This window comes from Equus quagga, chromosome 1 (assembly GCF_021613505.1).
Source record: "Equus quagga isolate Etosha38 chromosome 1, UCLA_HA_Equagga_1.0, whole genome shotgun sequence".
Classification (NCBI taxonomy): domain Eukaryota; kingdom Metazoa; phylum Chordata; class Mammalia; order Perissodactyla; family Equidae; genus Equus; species Equus quagga.
In genome coordinates this window covers 113,205,861-113,227,241 of record NC_060267.1, presented here as the reverse complement: position 1 = coordinate 113,227,241, position 21,381 = coordinate 113,205,861, and the positions used below count along the sequence as shown (strand labels likewise).

The 21,381-nt window shown below is 35.8% G+C and overlaps 1 protein-coding gene across 1 annotated transcript in view; it reads left to right on the top strand.

Annotated features, from left to right (window-relative positions):
• CNTN6 (contactin 6) overlaps positions 1 to 21,381 on the top strand; it is a 295,689-nt gene that overhangs the window by 188,138 nt on the left and 86,170 nt on the right. Inside the window, exon 7 of the mRNA XM_046683997.1 lies at positions 1,011 to 1,113. Coding sequence (XP_046539953.1) covers positions 1,011 to 1,113 — 103 coding nt within the window. The remainder of the gene's footprint in view (positions 1 to 1,010; positions 1,114 to 21,381) is intronic.

Here is a 21,381-nt window from a genome sequence, read left to right as displayed (position 1 = left end):
AACTTGCTTATTTAGTTGAGTGAAGTAGTGCTCTCTACCTCCTCAACCATAATCTCTTTGAATGTTTGGAATGATCAAGGTCTTAAAAATGAGGCATTTTTATTTTATATATATATTTTGTAAATTTCATCTTCTGTGCAATTATACTGGCCACCAATAAACCATTTATTTTAGGAATATACTATTCTGGTGTTTAGTATATAAGTAACAAATGATCAAAAATTTTAAAGAACCTCAATTTGTCATTGACTAAATTAATTAAGTTAATGGGCTAGCCTAGAGATATATTTCTGTTTATTACAACTGCTCTGGTAAATAGCATATTTACAACACATTAGACTACTGTCTTATTCGTGTCTTAGCCTATATCCACAATTCCTTATTGGAAATTTTAAAATGACAAAAACAGAAATGTTTTTTCTAAGTGTGTAGCAAACGCATTTAGCAGTAAAACCTTGAGGAACTGATGTAAGAATATTTATGACTTTATTTATCCCAGCCAGTGTGATCACTTCATAGGTTTTGTTGCAGAAATACTCATACTTTGGATTAAGAGGTGCTGCATTAGAGCTCTCACACTGTCAACTGAAAAATTCCTTAGTCTTGAACAGGTCTGGCCACATGAGTTCCACGAAGTGGTGACAGATCTGGATATCTCTAGAGAAGGAACTACCTCGATAACTCAGAAGTATTCCAGAATCTAGGTGTATTCAATTCTTAATCAGAAAAATTAATTCTTCTGAAGATTCTGGTGTGGAATAAGGGAAATTTGGGATACTTCTATTCTGATAATTTGATATATCTTAGATATTTCTTTTTTAGGGGCGAGGGGAATGAACTAATTCCTTAAATAGCATCATGAAGTTTTCTCGCCCTCTGTCACTCATTAAAGTATAGAAAAATATTGCTAATAGAAAGACAAAATAATCAGATTTTGGTTAATGAAGCATTTGCTTCATAGAAAACTTCTATTCTCCAGAAATGCTGCCAGTCCTTTTGCTATTTAACAGGTGTGATGGGGGAATATGAACCAAAGATTGAAGTGCGTTTTCCTGAAACTATACAAGCTGCAAAGGGTTCATCGGTAAAACTGGAATGCTTTGCCCTTGGAAAGTAAGATATTCTTTTTCTGGGTTGTTCTAAATTAAAAAATTGTTTTTTTGTTGTTCAAATATTGCTCTAAGATAAAGTACCAAATAGATTTCAAATGCTAGGAATAAATGGAACTTTCTGATTGGAATTTAAACAAACATGCCTAATACTCAGGAAATGATTGGGGCTGCAATTCTCCCCTAAATGTGCTGATATCTCCTCATTGGAGCATAATGAGACTCATTTAAGCAGGACATTGCAAAAGAACAATTGCACTTGTATAAGATGGTGGGCAAGTCACTAAACCTTTGACATGTACTTCATTCCATCTCATCCTACATCCAGAAAAATATTGCCTGGAGTGTCTCCTTGCTTCATAATCAGCAATTCTTGTAAATGAAAAACCTGCACTGCTAGTTTCCCAAATAAGACTAATTAAAGGCCATTGTGTATAGTGGATAATTAGAATTGAGCCAAACCTGTCCTGGTAGTGGAGGCATTTTGTTTTACTCAGATAAGTGTTTATCAGTGACAGGTTTGGAATGTTTTTAAGCCAGTTAAACATCTGTATTTTTGCGTAGACTATCCAGACATCTCTTTTCCTTTTGGTGATATTCAAACCTCATTTTTATGCCTCTAAATACCAGTACCCAAATAACAAAGAGAGAGATATATAGATAGGTAGATAGATAGATAGGTAGGTAGGTAGATAGATAGATAGATAGATAGATAATAGAAAGATAGACTAGATCTACCATTTGTGAACATTAGTGTACGTATAAATTCCTAGGGACATGGTTAAATCGAGATTCTGTAGGTCTGGGGTGAGGTCTGGTTTCTCTGTTTCTAACAAGCTCCCAGGTAATCATGATTCTTCCTGTCTGTAGAACATACTTTGAATCATAAGAGACTTGAATCTCACTATCTGCTTTGAGGGCTTACTTCTAAATCCAGACCTGTTCCTAACATAGTCATCACAGTTAGAAATAGTGACTCAGATTCCAAACTACAGAAAACATCCTTAAAAGTCTCCATCTTGTTATTAAGTAAATATACCAAGGAATCCAAATAATGCTGGTTACTAATTCTCTTAGGTTCCTTCCTATATACGATATGTTGTAGATCTCAGGTTGTTTATTTTTCCTTTTTAAGTCACAATATTTTCATACAGTACTGGTCCCATTTGTTAATTATTGATCGATTAAATTATTCTAAAGAAAGCGACAAACAGGAACTTTATGTCACGGTTTTTATTTGTTTGCCTGCCTTTTAAGATATATTAATTCTCACATTTTCAAGTTCTCTAAGAAATTTAAGTTTACAAAAAGACATAAAATCTTTTCAGCAAAATACTTTGAGAATTAGATGATTTATTTAAAAAGAAGACCAATGAAAGACAGCATCTATCATATTTGGCATCAGGAAACATGAATTCTTGTAATTTAAAAAAATCACTCATGTAATAACTTTGAAAATTACTCAGGCTAGTTCTCCAGAACTTCACATAAATAAATTTCATTTGTTAAGCATTTATAATTAAAAATTTATATGAGATAGATATATATATATAATCTTTATAATTGCGCAGGGTACATCGTATTTTTATTATATATGAGAAAACTGAGGCTCGGATTGGATAAGTAACCTGTTTGATTTCATGCCTCCATTAAGAAGGTGAGGGCAATTCAAACCTAGTCCCACCTGATTTTAAGCTCTGACCTTAGAAACTTTTAAGTGAGGGGTTAAAATAACCACTCTTGAAGTCGGTGGAGGTGGATTCACTTCCTAATTTTCTCCAGTGTGGTCTGACCATTAGCAAACAAGCTTCTTAAACTCTGTGAATTTCCATCTTCTCATGGAAGAAGTTATAGTGATACGTGCCTTTCACGTTTGTTTTGAAGATTAGAGTGGATAACAGGTTTGAAAAACATTTAGCTGTAGGCTTGGCATTTAGGCAGGAAATGTTCATTGAATTATTCTGAACCCAAAGTGCAGATTCCATTCTCTTTTTGTATAACCAGTGTTTGAGTTAGTGGGGATGGCCAAATTAGAAAAAGTTATCCCCGAGTCTAAATTCTCCAATCTCCACAGCCCATTTCTTTTCTCTTGGCCTCCATATTGATGACAGTATAAGACAGAAAGCAGCAAACAGGGTCAGTTCTGGAGCAGAAAAGAGGAGCAGACAAGGAGAAAAATTTGTTGATCAATTTAGGCTCTGAATTGCTCACAGACCAGATGTCTTAATCATTTATTTCAACATTTTATTTCTAAAAAATTCAAACCTACAGAAACATTGAGAGAATAATATCTGGACAATCATGTCAATCATATACCCTTCACCTGAACTGACCAACTATAAATCTTTGCTACGTTCCCTTCTCTCTCTCTCTCTCTCTCTGCCCCTCTCCACATAGATACACACACACACACACACACGCACACACACACACACACCATGCGTTAAAACAGATGGGTATGGGCCAGCCCTGGTGGCCTGATGTTAAGTTCAGCACATTCTGCTTCCTCAGCCTAGGTTCGGTTCCCAGGTGTGGACCTACACCACTCGTCTGTCAGTGGACATTCTATCGCGGAGGCTCACATACAAAAAGAGAAAGATTGGCAACAGGTGTTAGCTCAAGGCAAATCTTCCTCAGCTAAAAAAACAAACAATAGATGGGTGATAAGTAATAACTTAGCCTGCATGTTAGGGGGCATATTTATGCCAACCATAATATTGCCAAATATCCCTTTCCAGCCCAGTTTGCTAGGGGTAGAAGAAAGGAAAAAGGCAGAGTGAGGAAATTTCGACCATCCGATTAGAGTTGACCGTTTGACTTCACTATTTTGATTTGGTCATGGGTACAGGCTGTAAGAATTCATTGGAAGTATACAGAGGAAGTGGATTAACAATCCTAACAGGACAAGTGAAGCCTTAGAATATATGAGGTAAATTGTTGAGCATTCTTAAATGGAGAATTTAGAAATAAGTAAAACTCTCATTTTTCATTAAACTCATGGTGATGGAGACAATCGGTTCATTGAAAACTGACAACCATAAAACTACATATAGTAAAATTTATTATCTTAAAAATGTGTAGGGGTACCTAAACTTCTTCATAAAATTTGGTTTAGCAATATTTGACCCAGGAAAATTCGAGTTGGAAAAATAATAATATAAAAAACCCTCTCGAAATGGCAGATCTGATGTGTATGTACAAAAAAAGTGATTAATAAATTATATGTTCATTGTTAAGTTTATACATAAGAGAACCGTTGCACACGAAATAAAATTAAAGAAGAATGGGGAAATGATGAGAATTACTTAACTTCACTTCATAGAAAATTGTCAAGGGAATAATTGGTTTAAGGGATTATATTCACAACATTTTATCTGACAAAATTAATCAATGTTGAGATTATGTTTCGTAAGTTATTAATATGAAATTGAAATTCCTTGGGGTTAAAATGGAAAGTCCAAAGCATCCACTGGGCCGAAGTGATAGTGTTAAAATGCCATGTATAAGAAACATATATTTTGTGTCACTAGAATGTAGACACATTTCCTATTTCTTCAAATGAGCAAAATGTCTGTGAAAATGCTTTGTATACTTTGGAAAATATTATACAAACATGAGCTACTTGCAAAAAGAGTTTTCATATATACTTACCAATAGCCTCCAGTAAACAAATTGCATTGTAGTGGAAACATTGTAAACATACTGAAAACTTTTAGCTTTTTATTCCAGTATGAAATTTGACATTACCAAATACTATACTGAATCTTCTAAATTTGCAAAATTAACAAACATAAAAAATAATACACTCCCTAGAAAATTAATTAGGCATAATTAACAATCTGAAAATAACAATATCAAACTTCTTGCTTTTTAAATTATAAATCTATATTTGTAGGTTTATTGCCAAGTGTTTTTATCAACCTTATTGAATGATAATTATAAATCATGTTCTCTGACGTCTCTTCATAAAAATATTGCTGTGCCTCATTTGAGTTCATTTATTTTTTTCCAAATATGGAGAGTGTTTTGTACAAATCCATTTAAATCTCCTTGTTCACTTTCTAAAGAACTGCGCTGTTTTTAAAGATGTTCAATAAATGCATGAGAAAAGCTCATTGATTCAGGGAGGAATGAGATCGAAGTTCTTTTTCCTCTTAATAATGTTTCTGAACTCTTTTGCTAAACAACTACCAACTACTACTTATGTTATAAACTCTACCTTCATTGAGCCAGGGTTTATTTATTTTGATAAATAAGGGAAAGGGAGGAAGGGAGGAAATCAATAGGTGAATAGATGGATGGGAGGGAGAAAAGAGAAAAAAATAGACGGGTAAATGCCACATCTTATTTCTATTAAGTTTTTCATTTTTAGGGCCTAAGACAGTTGCTGAAATACTGTCATTAAACGTTTGTGGAATGTAACACATACATATTTGTGTAATTAAGAAATATCCTCCTTTATCCGTGGGAATATTCCTTCTCTTGAATGTGTAGACTATGGTCCTATGTATCTTGCTTGGTGTTCTCTGAGCTTCCAAGGTCTATGGTTTGGTAGCTTTCATTAATTTTGGAAAATTCCCAGCCATTAGTACTTCAAATATTTCCTCTGTTCATTTGTCTCTTTGTTCTTCTTCTGCTATTACCATTAGATTAGCTGTTGCACTAAATGTAATTGCCTCCAGTTCTTGGACATTCTGTACTTTTTTGTTTTTTGTTTTCATTTTTTTTCTCTTTTCATTTTAGTTGGGAAGTTTCTGATGATATTTCTTCTAGCTCACTTATTCTTTCCTCAACCACGTTCACTCCACTGGTGAGCCCGTAAAGGCATTCTGATTTGTACTACAAGGTTTTTATTTCTAGTGTTTCCTTTCTTAGAAATTCCTGGCGCCGGCCCGGTGGCACAGCAGTTAAGTTTGCACGTTCTGCTTCTTGGAGGCCCGGGGTTCTCCGGTTTGGATCCCAGGTGCAGACATGGCATCGCTTAGCAAAAAGCCATGCTGTGGTAGGCATCCCAAGGTGTAAAGTAGAGGAAGATGGGCATGGATGTTATCTCCGGGCCAGTCTTCCTCAGCAAAAACAAGAGGATTGGCAGTAGTTAGCTCAGGGCTAATCTGCCTCAAAAAAAAAAAAAAAGAAATTCCTTTTTCTGTGCTTACATTAATTATTTGTTCCTGTATGTTGTCTACTTTTTCCACTAGCCCTTAGCATATTAATCATAGCAATTTTAAATTCCCAGTATGATAATACATGCCCTGTATTTTTTTGTTGAAACTTAGACATGATGTATCAGGTAAAAGAAATAGATAACTAGATTTTAGCATGAGGTTTTATGTTTATCTGGCTAGGAGTTAAGGCTGTGTTTACTGTTTGCTGTGACTGTGGTGTCAGAGGCTAAAATTTTCTCTATTGTCTTTGTTTTTGTCTCCCCTGTAGTCTTTGGGCCTCCCTAGAGACTCTGTCTGAATTAGAGTCTGAGGTCTGCAGTTCTTTCAGCTGTAATCCCCTGGTATTATACAGGAGCCCTATTGATGATATGAAAGTCCTTATTTGCTAAATCTATCAGCTCTATAATTTATGGATCTGTTTCAATTGACTGCTCTTTCTCCTAGTGATGATTCTCATTCTTATGCTTTTTAGGTTATCTAGTAATTTTAGATTGAATTGTAGACACAATAAATGTTATGCTGTTGAACACTGGATCGTGGTGTACTTATTTAAAGCATTGGGTTTTATTGATAGGAGTTAAGTTACTGTGAATCTGCTTAGTCTTTCTGTGGCTTATTATTAAGTTTTCTTAGAGTAGATATTAAGTGGACTTCAGTCTAATGCTTGTTTACTACTAAGATGCATCCTCTTACTGAATGCCCCAAATGTTCACTAGATCTCTCTTGTCTAGCTTGGTGGAACTCTAATGTCTTCCAACCCCGTGTGAGCTCTGAAAGCCGTTCTTCGCCCAGCCTCAGGTGACACTCTTATGCGGATTTCTGGAGCACTTTCTCTTTGTAGTCCCATCCTCTCTGATGCTTGGGTCCGCAATCCCAGCCGCTTCAGTTTTCTGTGTCTCCTCAACCCAGTGCCATAAACAGTCGTGTCCTATTTATGTTCTCCTTCCCTATTCTCTGATCTGGAAAGCGTGTGTAGACAGAAAACCAGGGATACCAAAGGCTTACTTCATGTATGTGCTCTCCTTCAGGGATCACAGCTTTGTGCTGCTCGTTGTTACATTTCTGGGATCAAGTTTGTTTCCCACATATTTGTACAGTTTCTAATTGTTTCCAGCAGGAGAATAAATGCAATCTCAGTTGCTCCAGCATGGCTAGAAGCCAGGTATTGTTTTTAATACTAATTTTGAAGGCAAATACAATGAAGTTTAGAAAAATTGAGTGACTTGATCAACATAAGTTGCAAATGTGGAATTCAAATCTCAAACTCATTAATTCTAACTTCAAAACTCCTGCTCATAGCCATTTGATATTTACATCAAATTATCTTTTTTAATATATGAATTAATTCCCCACATACAGATGCAGTTATCCCTCAATTCTGTAAGTGTTTTCCTAGAAAAAGGCTTGAAAAATTTCAGCAAAATGTTAAAAAGATTTTATCTGGGGAATGGAATTATGGATATATTTCTCATTTAGATTCTCTGTAATTACTAGTATTGCAGCAATAAGTAAGTTTTAATTTTCTATATTAGAAATAAAAAATTTCAAAAGATAACCTTTTTAAAATTCAAGCTGTTTTTTAATGAGAAGAAATAAGTGTTTCCAAAAATCAATCAGGGCCATTGAGTAGCATACACCCCACTGGTTTGTACGTGATGATGGCAATATCTACCATTTATAAAAATCTAGGCTACATGATCAGGGAGAGCGCAGAGGACATAGTTTTAGTCACAGCAACCAACCTAGGAGGATGCTACAGTCATGCAGTTGGGAAGTATATTGAGTGAGGCCTAGGGAAGGCTGGCTCCAGTGCTATTCGTAGAATCTGACCATCTTAAACCACCGTAGGCTCATGTGAGCACAGAATAATTAAGACAAAACTTCAGATACCTGCTTGGACTTTAATTGCTGTGACTTTTGGGATATGTGACTCCCTTTCTATGTTGGGGTTTCAGAGCTGACATGATCGCAGCGTTCAACTCTCAGCTTTGTCTCATTTGTGTAACATGGCAGACTCTTAATTATCTAAGCTGCAAATTAATTGTATTGTGAAGTGCCCTGAGAAACTCCGTGTAAAGGTTCTATGCAAATGTAGTATGATTGACTCATAGATCTATGTGTCCTCTTTTGAGAAAATATAGTCCTGTACTCTTAGTGAAGAAATTAAACTGATATCCCTTATAACTCTTCCACTGCTCTTGCAAACAACTGAACACATTTTCCTTGCTTTTTTTTTCTTCTCAATTTGTTAACTCTGCTGTCAGTGCTCCGGAATGTAAATACAATTAGTAGGGGCACTGAATGTTCCTACGTGTTCTGGAGCCTTCACACAGAGGAATATATTTATGGATACATGTGTATCTTATTTTTTTTTTCTAATTTATGAAGGAAAAGATACGCAGCACGGCTATTGTCAAGCAATACATTTGAAGTCTCATGGAGATAATTCTAGATATTTCAGAACTTTCTGAGGACAGAGCAGCGATTTGACATTTGCCTTTCTTCTTACACATGTGGGCATCACTGCGCATATACCACAGAAAGGTTGCTCAGGTCACTCAGGAAAACAAGGGTATTGTTAAACCAAACTAAGTGCATTCAGATTTTTTAGGTCTTTAGCAATTAATTTTTAAAAATCAGAGAAGCGTTTAATAATTTCCTATTCGAATGTCTAATAAGTAGTTTGGCATTTTTCTTTCCTTATTAAATTGAACGGATAGAGAGTAGAATATTTCTTATGCACAATTTGTCCCATTTGCCCCCGAATGTATACTGAAACCTAACCTTTAGTTTCTTGCTAATCACTTTGCATTTCATCGTAATATTATATGACCTGGTATAAAGTGATTATGGTAAACTCTGTAGAATACCCCACTCTGTGGACCATGCATGCAAATCTGAGAGCTGACAAATCTTCTAGCCAATCTTTGAGAAATTGAAAGACATTAACCCTCCACAAACACATACATACACATGCACTCACCCTAGGACTGAATGATTTATTAGTGGATTCACTAACATTTCAATATTATGTTCTAGAAAGAGTATAGACTTGGGGAATTCAAAGAGATTAGAGTTTAAATCCTAAATTCCGCTCTCAATAGACGGGCAACTATGGTCAGTTATCTTATCTGAATAACAAAGGCAAAAATTCGATAGATGGGGAGGAGAGAGAGAGAGAGAATTGTTGTAAGGATTGAAAATACTGTTAAATTGACCTACTTACCTCCCAGACTTCCTGGCCCATAACAGGCAATCAATAAATAGTAACAGTTTCATTCAACATTGCTGCTTTTGCTGAGGATGTATAAAGGAACACACAGAGGGATGAGAAGAGATCTCTGCAGTGTACTTTTGGGCTAACACTATCCTCAAAGACGTGCTCAGAATAATGGACTTACTATTTGAAAATTTTGTGTTTAATCTTTATAAGGATTATTGACTTCCCCTCACTCATCTGGCAAATTGAGCACCAGTGTTTATTCATTCAGCAAATATGCATTGAGTATCTTGTTCGTTCACTCATTAATTTCTCCATTCTTTCATTTATTTAGTCAGTCAGTCAGAAGAAATTCTCCTAGTGACAGACACCAGACTAGGCCCTGGGGAAATAAAGATGATTATATAAAGGGCCTAGGGAGCTTTCAGGCTACTGAAAATAAGATTGATGTAAAAGCACATGATCACACAGTTTTCTTGGGATCTGCTCTTTCCTTGCAAACTTTCAATGAAGGAAGATTCAAGGATACTCACTCTGCAAGCTTCACTGATTATCTTCTCCCTAGGCTGCCCTTTGTTAAATCGAGATCAGTGAGGGTCGCTGTCAATTCCTTTGGTAGAGCTAATTTTAGGCTATTATTTAAGGGTCCTTTGTATCTCTGAGAAATTGGAGATTCTTGCTTCCTTTTCTCTCCTGTCACCAAGACCTTTTTTTATTAATAGACTTTTTTATAACAGTTTTATAACAGAAATATTGAGCAGATAGTACAGCAAAATCCCATATAACCCCCCACACACAGTTTCCCCTATTATTAACATCTTACACTAATATGGTACATTTGTTAATGATTAATGAACCAACATGTATATGCTATTAATTAAGATCCATACTTTATTCGAAGTTCCTTGGTTTTACCTAATGCCTTTTTTTATCCCAAGACTCCATCTAAAGTCCCACATTACATTGACTATTCTCATTTCCTCAGGCTCTTGTTGGCTGTAGCAGTTTCTCAGACTTTCCCTGTTTTTCAATGACTTTGACAATTTTGAGGAGGGGTGGTCAGTTTTATTGTAGGATGGCCCTGTGTTGAAATTTGTCTAATTTTTTTCTCATAATTAGACTGAAGTTATGGGCATTGGAGAAGAAGAACAAAGAGGTAAAGTGCCATTTTCACCATATCATATCAAAGTTACAACTCTATCAAAATGATTTATGACTGCTGATGCTGACTTTCATCACCCGGCTGAAGTAATTTTTGTCAGGATTCTCCACTATAAAACTACTCACTTTCCTCCCTTTCCATGCTGTCTCTTTTGAAAGAAGTCACCATGAGTTGTCCACAATTAATGAGTAGGGAGTTATGCTTCACCTCCTTTAAGGTATTGAAACTACGTAATTTATTTGGAATTCTTCTGCATGGAAGATTTGTCACTTCTCCTTCCCTGTTTACTAATTTCTTCAATTATTTATTTATATCAATATTGATTCGTGGATATTTATTTTATACTTTGGGTTATAATCCAATAGTACTTCATTTATTTTGCTTCTCACATTGTTTCAGCTTTTGCTATTGAGAACTCTTTCTGTTGGATCCTGTGCCCTTTGATATACCCCAATCAATGTGTGGGAACTTTTTTGTTGTTTTGGCTTTGTTTGGGAGTTTTTTTGGAGGTTTTTTCCTAGCACTTTTTTTCTTTCTGGCACTATTGTATATTTCCCACCCCAGTGCTAGAATAAGCTATCTCCAAGTAGTCCTGGTTCCTTTCATTGGAGACTGGTATTAAAAACCAACATCTGGATTTTAGCTATATTTGTCACTACTGTGGTGCCATTTATTTGGGCCCTGAAAGATGACAGTGCAAAGAAATGTGTATGTGTACTACTTATGTATACGCACAAATCTATAAACATTTCTATATATAACTATCTGAATTAAATTAAGCTAAACTTACCAATGTCTCCAACTCTAGTCCATTACAATGTGGATCATTCTGCTCTCCTCCACTGGCTGATCAGTAAATTTTCACTCCAATAGTAGTGTATCATTTTGCGTTCCCACCAGTAATAAATGAGAGTTCCTGTTGCTTTCAATCCACACTAGCATTTGATACAGCCAGGTTGGTTTGTTTGTTTGTTTCTAGCCATTTTAATAGGTAGAGAGTGGTATCTCTTTGTTTTAATCCACTTTTTAATTTGGATGTTTATTTTCTTATTGTTGAGTTTTAAGAGTTCTGTGTATATTTTGGATCAAGATCCTCTATCAAATATGTGTTTTGGGAAGATTTTCTTCCAGTCTGTGGCTTGTCTTTTCGTTCTCTTAACAGGATCTCTCACAGAGCACAAGTTTTCAATTTTAATGATGTCCAACTTACCAACTTTTTCTTTAGTTGATTTCTATCAGTATTGTATCTAAAAACTCATTGCCAAATCCAAGGCCACTTAGATCTTGTCCTCTATTATCTTCTAGGAGTTATTTTGTGTTTTACATTTTGGTCTGTGGTCCATTTTGAGTTAATTTTTGTGAAAGATGTAAAGTCTGTGTCTAGACTCACCATATTACATAGAGATTCTGATTGTTCTAGCATTTGTTGAGAAAACAATCTTTTCTCCATTTGATTATCTTTGCTCTTTTGTCAAAGACATGTTAACTATGTTCATGTAGGTCTACCTATGGATCATATTCTGTTCCTTTGATCCGTGTGGCTATTCTTTTGTCAGTATCATACTATCTTAAGTCCCATAGCTTTAAAGTAAGTCTTGAAGTTGAATAATGTCAGTACTCTAACTTTCTTCTTTTTTTCAGTATTGTCTTGGCTATTCTTTGGTTTAGTTTTCTTTTTCTGCCTTTTCATATATACTTTAGAATCAATTTGTCTATATGCACAAAATAGCTTGCTAGGGTTTGATTAGGATTGTATTGAATCTATTGATCAAGTTGGGAAGAATTGACATACTAACAATATTGAGTCTTCTACTCCATGAATGTGGAATATTTCTCCATTTATTTAGATCTTTTATTGCTTTCATGAGAGTTTTGTAATTTTCCACATATAGATTCTGTACATATTATGTTACATTTAAACTTAAATATTTCATTTTTTGGTTCTAATGTAAGTGTATTGTATTTTAAATTGTATTTTAATTTTTTAACTCAAATTCCAACTGTTCCTCTCTAGCATAAAGTTAAGTAACCGATTTTGTTATATTAACCTTCTATCTTATGAACTTAATATAATCTCTTATTAGTTCTGGAATTATTCTTTGTCTATTCTTTCAGATTTTTCTCATTGTCATCTGTGAACAACGACAATTTTGTTTCTTCCTTCCCACACTATATACCTTTTCTTTCCTTTTTCTTGTATTATTGTCCTAGCTAGATTATCCAACGCAATGTTGAATATGATTAGTGGGAGGAGATTTCTTCACCTTTTTCTCGATCTTAAAGTGAAAACATCCAGTTTCTCACCATTAAGCATGATGTTAGCTCTACATTTTTTGTAGACACTCTTTATCAAGTTGAGAAAGTTCCCCTCTATTCCTAGTTTGCTGCGAGTTTTTATTATGAACGGGTATTTTTTCCAGATGCTGTTTCTGCACAAATTGATATCATCATGTGATTTTTCTTCTACGTAGTGGATTACATAAATTCATTTGCATAGAATAGTATTTATTCTATCTAATTGTGGTGTGTAAATCTTTTTAAACATTGCTGCATTCAATTTGTTAATATTTGTTGAGGATTTTTCCATCTATGTTAATGAGAGATATGGATCTGTAGTTTTTCTTTCTTGAAACATCTTTATCTCGTTTTGGTATTAAGGTAATACTGGCCTCATGGAATGAATTAGAATTTGTTCCCTCTGCTTCTATTATCTGGAAGAAGTTATAGATAATTATTATCATTTTTTCCTTATGTGTTTAGAGAATTCTTCAGTGAAACTAAGTGGGCCTGGCACTTTCTGTTTTAGAAGATTATTATCAATTACTTTTCTTTAATAGTTATAGGTCTATTTAGACTATCTATTTCTCCTTGTGAGAATTTTGGTAATTTGCATCTTTCAAGGAATTGGTTCATTTTATCTAAGTCATCTTTTTAATGTCAATGGGGTCAGCAGCGATGACCTATTTTTCATTTCTGATATTGGTTATTTGTGTCTTGCCTCTTTTTTGCTTAGTTAGAGATTTATCAATTTTTTGATCCTTTCAAAGAATCGTCTTTGGGTTTCATTGATTTTTTTCTGTTGGTTTCCTCTTTTCAATTCTAAATACTTTCCAACCGAATTACTCTCACATGAGACGTGGAACACGTGTTCAATGAAGACAGAAGGAGGATGGTTGAAGCCAAGGGATAGACCAATGCCAAAACCAGTGGTGTGCAGATGGTCACTCACACTCCGTGCATGGAGCAAAAGGAAAGGAGGGGGAGGCACATCTGTAAGACATTATGAGATATTAAACTGCTCTCCACAGAGCAAACATGAGCAGGAGAACCAGAGTTCTAGGTGTGAATTTGAAAAGAGAGCTCCCAGGGCAGGCAAGGAGGCAAGCACTGTAAATTCAAATGATGGCAAGGAGACTAGAAGAGTTCCATTGACCTTTGCTTACCACAAAATAAAATAAAAATGGGCCCGGCCCCATGGCTGAACGTTTAAACTTCTATCTGCTCCACTTTAGTGACCCAGGTTTGTGGGTTTGGATCCTGGGCGCAGACCTACTCCACTCACCAGCCACACTGTGGAGTTTTCCCACATACAAAAATATAGAGGAAGACTGACACAGATGTTAGCTCAGGGCTAATGTTCCTCAAGCAAAAGAAGAGGAGAATTGGCAATGGATGTTAGCTCAGGGCAAATCTTCCTCAGCAAAAAGAAGAAAATACTTAGTGAGGTTTATTTTTTTTATATTATTGCAAAAGCCAAATATGTTAATTTAAGAAAATTATAAAAATACAGGCAAACAAAAAGAACAAAATAAAATTGATTTTACATTTAATTCCTCCCCCAGAGTAAAGCTACTCAGTATTTTGATATATATATATTCTTCCATTGCTTATTCTATTTTTAATACAAATGTTACAATACAACGCTTTGTAAAATGCTTTTTAAAAATTTGAAAGTATATACTGTGAATGTATCCACAGGTCATTAAATAGTTTCCACTTTTTGTGGTCAGAATAATGATGTAATGAATATTCTTTCTTTCTTCCTTTCTTTCTTTTTTTTTTTTTTGAGGATGATTAGCCCTGAGCTAACTGCTGCCAATTCTCCTCTTTTAACTGAGGAAGACTGGCCCTGAGCTAACATCCACCCCCATCTTCCTCTACTTTATATGTGGGATGCCTACCACAGCATGGCTTGCCAAGTGGTGCTGTGTCTGCACCTGGGATCCGAACCGGCGAACCCCGGGCCACCAAAGCAGAACTTGTGCACTTAACCGCTGTGCCACCGGGCTGGCCTCCTGTAATGAGTATTCTTGTAGCTCTGTTTTGCCCACACCCATGCAAGCTTCTTCAGCTTTTTCTAATTTGGAAAATTAGAATTACTGGGTAAAAGGAATGTAACATACTAAAGTTTCTAAAGTGTGTTGCCAAATTCTCCTCAAGAACAGCTATAGAGGGGCCACTTTCAAAGACTAGGGACTCAGCCTACATGCGGGCCTTTTTTGATCTTACATACGTACTCTGAATCTTTTTTGCAAATGCAGAAATTGAATTTTTACAGTGCTGGTTCTAAAATTAAACTAATTCAAAGAATCTAAAAATCATCCAAGAAGAATATATATACTTCTGGAAGCAACTCTTCATCCCTGTCGCCCCAGTCTATCACCACCTTTCTCAGGAGACCTGCAGTTCTTACTTTTTAAGTAATTGGCAGTTTCAGGAGAGAAAGATTTCAAATCCAAGTTGGAACTGAGCTAAAGGAAAAGAAGGTTTCTTGCTTCCTGTTTTCACAACTGGCCTCCAACCCATCTTTAGAACTTTTACTGGAATTTGAAGGTATTTCAATATGTGAAAAAATAAACAAACAAAAAGTTATGATTTCACCTTCTGACCCTTGGGCAAAAGGAGCGCCATCCACGATTGAAAAACATGTTAGTCTATTAGGTGTAAAAGATCTTTCGAAACACATATTATACATCTTGAAGTGGTGACACTCATCGTGTGGCTGGTTAGCTCGTGCAAGAGCAGCTAAGCATGACGGCTTAAAGCTCAATCTCTATGAAAAGACAGACTTTGGTTCAAATCCTTTTTTTTTTAATTGACTGTGTGGTGTTGGACATCTTTCCCAACATATTCTAGTCCCAGCCTCCTCATCTCCAAAATGCTAATAGCAATAGTCATGTGTCTTATGGTATTATTATGTGGTTTCAAAGAAGCACTTAACACAGTGCCTGACATATAATATTTGCTCAATAGTTTTAAATATATCAATGGTAGAATTATTAAATATTAATGTACCACATTCAATGTCTTCTTTAATTCTTTATATGAAACTTTATAGTTACGAGCTGAGCTAAAGTCAAGGTCTATAAATTAAAAAGACCATAGACCTCTCAAACCTCACCTACCTTGACCAAATTATCGTTTTTTCCACTATAGAGCAGCAGAATGCTCCTATGGTTGGAGAGGTATTTATTTATGGTTAGTGTTATGTATCAATAGAAGATTATGGACAAGCTGTTAATTTACTGCTAACTGCAGTATCGTTTCACCTCCACAGCACCTTGAAATAATGGGCTCCTGTGTACATTTCATGTGTAAATGAGCACTTATTGTACTTTGGTTAAAAGGAGTAGAAAATGGCAATAAAATTCTTAGGGAATCTTTGGACAATAGAATCTTCCTGTCCCTTTGTGGTAATCATGGTAATAAGGCAATTTAGTAAGCCTCATTTTGGGTTCAAACTTTGTATTTCGGGATGTATTATTACTGCTGCTTCTTCGTTTGATCCTTTTGAGAAGCCCTTTCTGTACCATTGTTATTCGTAGTTAACCGTAGAAAGCTGAGGCTCAGTGAGGTTAGTTAATTTGCGTTCAATCACACAAAATTTGCCTATGTCCTTTTGCCCTACACACAAGTGTTATCTGCTATCACTGCTAATATGAACAAACCATTTGTGGCTTTGCAGTTGCCTGTGGCAACTGTGGTGTCAAATACCAGACTAACACATACACCATAATATTTCTCTCCTGAAGGAAACCTGACATAGACACTGACCCAGGACAGCATCATGACTACATTTAGATGGCTCAGAAAAAATGTTTTCCCTTTTTCCATAACAGTGAGATTGCTTTCCTACAGAACTCATGAATTCATCCAGATTGTATTCCCATAGGACAATCTTATATTCCAAGCTCTTTCTATGAATATTTCAAGTTGAGGAAATGAAAGCAGCTAGCTGAACAGTCTGAAAATGTAACAAAGGCACTCTTTGCTGGTTTTCTTATTCTGCTTCACTCTCTTCGATTAAAAATGACCACTGACAGGATTTTCTGAAATGAGGTTCAAGTTAAGAATAATCCTGAATATAAGCATCTTAGGAAGCTGGTTATCGGTACCAGTTTCTAGTTAAAAACTTGGTATGGCCTGGATTTAAGCTGAGGATAATGAGGTTTAAGAAATCCAGGGGAGAAATATAAGCTTTCTCAAATAGCACTAGAAATGAAAATTCTATCCAGGGGCTAAAAGTATAGAATTGAAGCGTAGCTCCTACTAGTGTGTGGAGAGCTTTAATTTAACTTCCAATTCAGGTTGAACTAAGCCAGATGGTTAACAAATGTCTTCTCTATCTTCAGATAAAATTCATAGGATACTCACTCCGACAAGAGAGAATGGAGTGAAAGTCCTTATTTATGGCAATGCTTATTTAAGAAGCATGAAACCAGAGAGGTGGGGAAAGAAAGAGAGAAAGGAAAACTTCGCTTTTATGATATAGTAGTATTTCACAACTGTGAGGATCCACATTTTAGACAAACTTAATTTAGAAAATAGGAACAAAATAAGAAAAGTCTTTTGCAACATTCCTTTTGAAATAACAAGGTCCATGACTTCCTCATCTATGGTCTGAGGAAACTTTGGAGGAAGGACTTGTTTCAGATTGGTTGTCCTTATTGAGATTTGTATCTAAGCTCAATTTCTACATCATATTTGTGAAGATAGAAAAAAAGAGGGCTGGGGGGAGGCCCAGTGATGTAATGGTTAAGTTCGTGCGCTCCGCTTCAGCGGCCCAGGGTTCACAGGTTCGGATCCCAGGAACAGAGCTACATCACTCATCAAGCCATGCTGTGCAGGCATCCTGCATACAAAATAGAGGAATATTGGTGCAGATGTTAGCTCAGGGCCACTATTCCTTGAGCAAAAGGAGGAAGATTAACAATAGGTATTAGCTCAGGGCCAATCTTCCTCACCAAAAAATAAATACATAAATAAATAAAAGTGGGGGAGGAATTGGATCTGAAAGAGAAGTGTAGTCAGAAATGACTGGTATCTGTAGTTAAGATGATGATGCCACCATTTATTTTGATTTACCTCTAACAGCACAGTTTCAAGGGACTGAACAATAATCTCCATTCTGAAGACCCATCAAAGATCTCCCTTGCTCCATGGCATTCTTCATGTATTAATATATTAACTTTGCATTTTAAATAGACTGCTTATAAATTAAGGATAGATCTACCATGTGATCCAGCTATTCCACTGCTGGGTATTGATCCAAAGAACCTGAAAACACAAAGGCATAATGTTACTTGCACCCCTATGTTCATTGCAGCATTATACACAATAGCCAAGACATGGAAGCAACCTAGGTGCCCATCAAGGGACGAATGGATAAAGAAGATGTGGTATTTATACATGATGGACTTCTACTCAGCCATAAGAAATGATGAAATCCGGCCATTTGTGACAACATAGATGGACCTTGACGGCATTATGCTGAGTGAAATAAGTCAGAGGGAGAAAGTCAAATACCATATGATCTCAATCATAAGTAGAAGATAAAAACAACGACAAAAAAACACATAGCATTGGAGACTGGATTGGTGGTTACCATAGGGGAAGGGAGGAGGGGGGAGGGCAAAAGGGGTGATTAGGCTCACATGTGAGGGGGTGGACTATCATTAGTTTTCGGGTGGTGAACATGATGTAATGTACACAGAATTTGAAATATGATGTATACCCAAAAATAATAAAAAAATGAAAATAAAAAAATTAAAAATAAAAAATAAAATAGACTGCTTATTCTACGCTAAAATGGACTATCAGTGAATATTACATCACTAAAGACTATCAATATGGATAAACTACGTAGAACCTTAAAAGAATGCTGAAGCCACAGAAAGAGAAGGAGTCTACTAGTGCTTATAATTGAATGAGTGGCAACTTGAAGAATTGGAAGGTGGATCACAGTAAATGAGACTGTACTGGAAGTGGAGGAGAATTGGCAGGTAATAATTTAGCAGAAATTACCTGTATAAACGTGAATACCATTCCAAAAAGGTAATTAGGATTGTTAGCAGGTGCCAGCTGAGTATTTGAGTCAGATGACGTATAATGCCTAATACATAGTAAGCACTCAATTAATGGTTATTAATATTTACCAAAAATGCCCAGCTTTCTTACACAGGATTTTTTTTCTCTTTGGAGAACTCTAATGTCTTTCCTACCTACCACAATGGTCCTACATGATTAGCCAGGTTGAAAAAAAAGGTGCTTCATAGCAAAACACGTCGTATGTCCCCTGAGAGGTCCCTGCTCTCATTATGAGGAAATGAACATGACCACTATGATCAGGGGCAATATCTCCCTAGCAGCTGGTGTATAGAGCAATGAGATGCAGGAAATTTACTTCTAGACACATATGTGTATGCTTGTGTACACATTTCATTCACAGAGTGGAGATCTGATTCTATTTTACAAATGATTGTTAAATCAATTTATGTCAAATGTCTAGTCATATGGAGTCCTTAATAGAGAATAGAAAACAAATATAAGCCAAGATTCTTGCTTTTGAAATAATAACGATAATGAAATAATGATCTTAAATTATTTTATTCATTTATCATTAATACTCAAACATATTGTTTACTGTGTACTAAGCAGTGTATTAAACCCATAGCCTGGGTTACATAATTTAATCCTCACAATAATCCTATGAATTACCTACTACTATTAATCCTCATTTTATAAATGAGAAAATTCATGCTTATTTTTTTATTCACATATACACATATATAGAACATAAATAAGCCAGGGGAACATAGATATTAATATCTGACATAACTACACAATAACTATGTACTAGGTCCAATTATTTACCTCTCAAAAACACATTACATCCCTACTTCATTAGTTAAAGTAGATTAGGCCTCAGTAACTGATGCACAAATGAATCTATTTATTATTTATGTAACAAATCAGAGTCTATGTGCAGGCCAACAGGGCAAGTCTCTTCTGTGAGTTTCTTCATGGCCTTGGACTGATTAAAACTTTCTTTTTTTTTATTTTTAATTTTTTCTTATGTCGTAACATTGGATTATAACATTATATAGCTTTCAGATGTACACCGAAACGTATTTCGAATTCTGTGTAGATTACATCACGTTCACCACCCAAAAACTAGTTATAGTCCGGCACCACACATGTGAGCCTAATCACCCCTTTTGCCTTCCCCCCTCCTCCCTTCCCCTATGGTAACTACCAATCCAGTCTCCAATGCTATGTGTTTGTTTGTCGTTGTTTTTATCTTCCACTTATGAGTGAAATCATACGGTATTTGACTTTCTCCCTCTGACTTATTTCACTTAGCATAATACCCTCAAGGTCCACCCACGTTGTCACAAATGACCGGATTTCATCATTTCTTATGGCTGAGTAGTATTCCATTATGTATATATACCACATCTTCTTTAACCATTTGTCCCTTGATCGGCACCTAGCTTGTTTCCAAGTCTTGGCTATTGTGAATAATGCTGCAATGAACATAGGGGTGCATGTATCTTTATGCCTTTGTGTTTTCAAGTTCTTTGAATAAATACCCAGCAGTGGAATAGCTGGATCATTGGTAGATCTATTCTTAATTTTCTGAGGATACTCCATGCTGCTTTCCATAGTGGCTGCACCAGTTTGCACTCCCACCAGCAGAGTACAAGGGTTCCCTTCTCTCCATATCCTCTCCAACACTTGTTGATTCTCGTCTTGTTTTTTGTTTTTTTTTTTTTGAGGAAGATTAGCCCTGAGCTAACTACTGCCAATCCTCCTCTTTTTGCTGAGGAAGACTGGCCCTGAGCTAACATCCATGCCCACCTTCCTCTACTTTATACATGGGACGCCTACCACAGCATGGCTTTTGCCAAGCAGTGCCATGTCGACACCCGAGATCTGAACCAGCAAATCTTGTTAATTATAGCCATTCTGACAGGAGTGAGGTGATACTTCATTGTAGTTTTGATTTGCATTTCCCTGACAGCTAATGATGTTGAACATTTTTTCATATGCCTGCTGGCCATCTGTATATCTTCTTTGGAGAAATCTCTGTTCAGATCTTTTGCTCATTTTTCAATTGTGTTGTTGGTTTTTTTTGTTGTTGAGCTGTATGAGTTCTTTCGATATTTTGGATATTAACCTCTTATCTGATATATGGTTTGCAAATATCTTCTCCCAATTGTTACGTTGACTTTTTGTTTTGTTGATGGTTTCCTTTGCTGTGTAGAAGCTTTTTAGTTTGATGTAGTCCCATTTGTTCATTTTTTGTTTTGTTTCCCTTACCCGGTCAGACATGGTACTTGAAAATACGCTGCTCAGACCAATTTCAAAGAGCATACTGCCTATGTTTTCTTCTAGAAGTCTCATGGTTTTGGGTCTTACATTCAAGTCTTAAACCCATTTTGA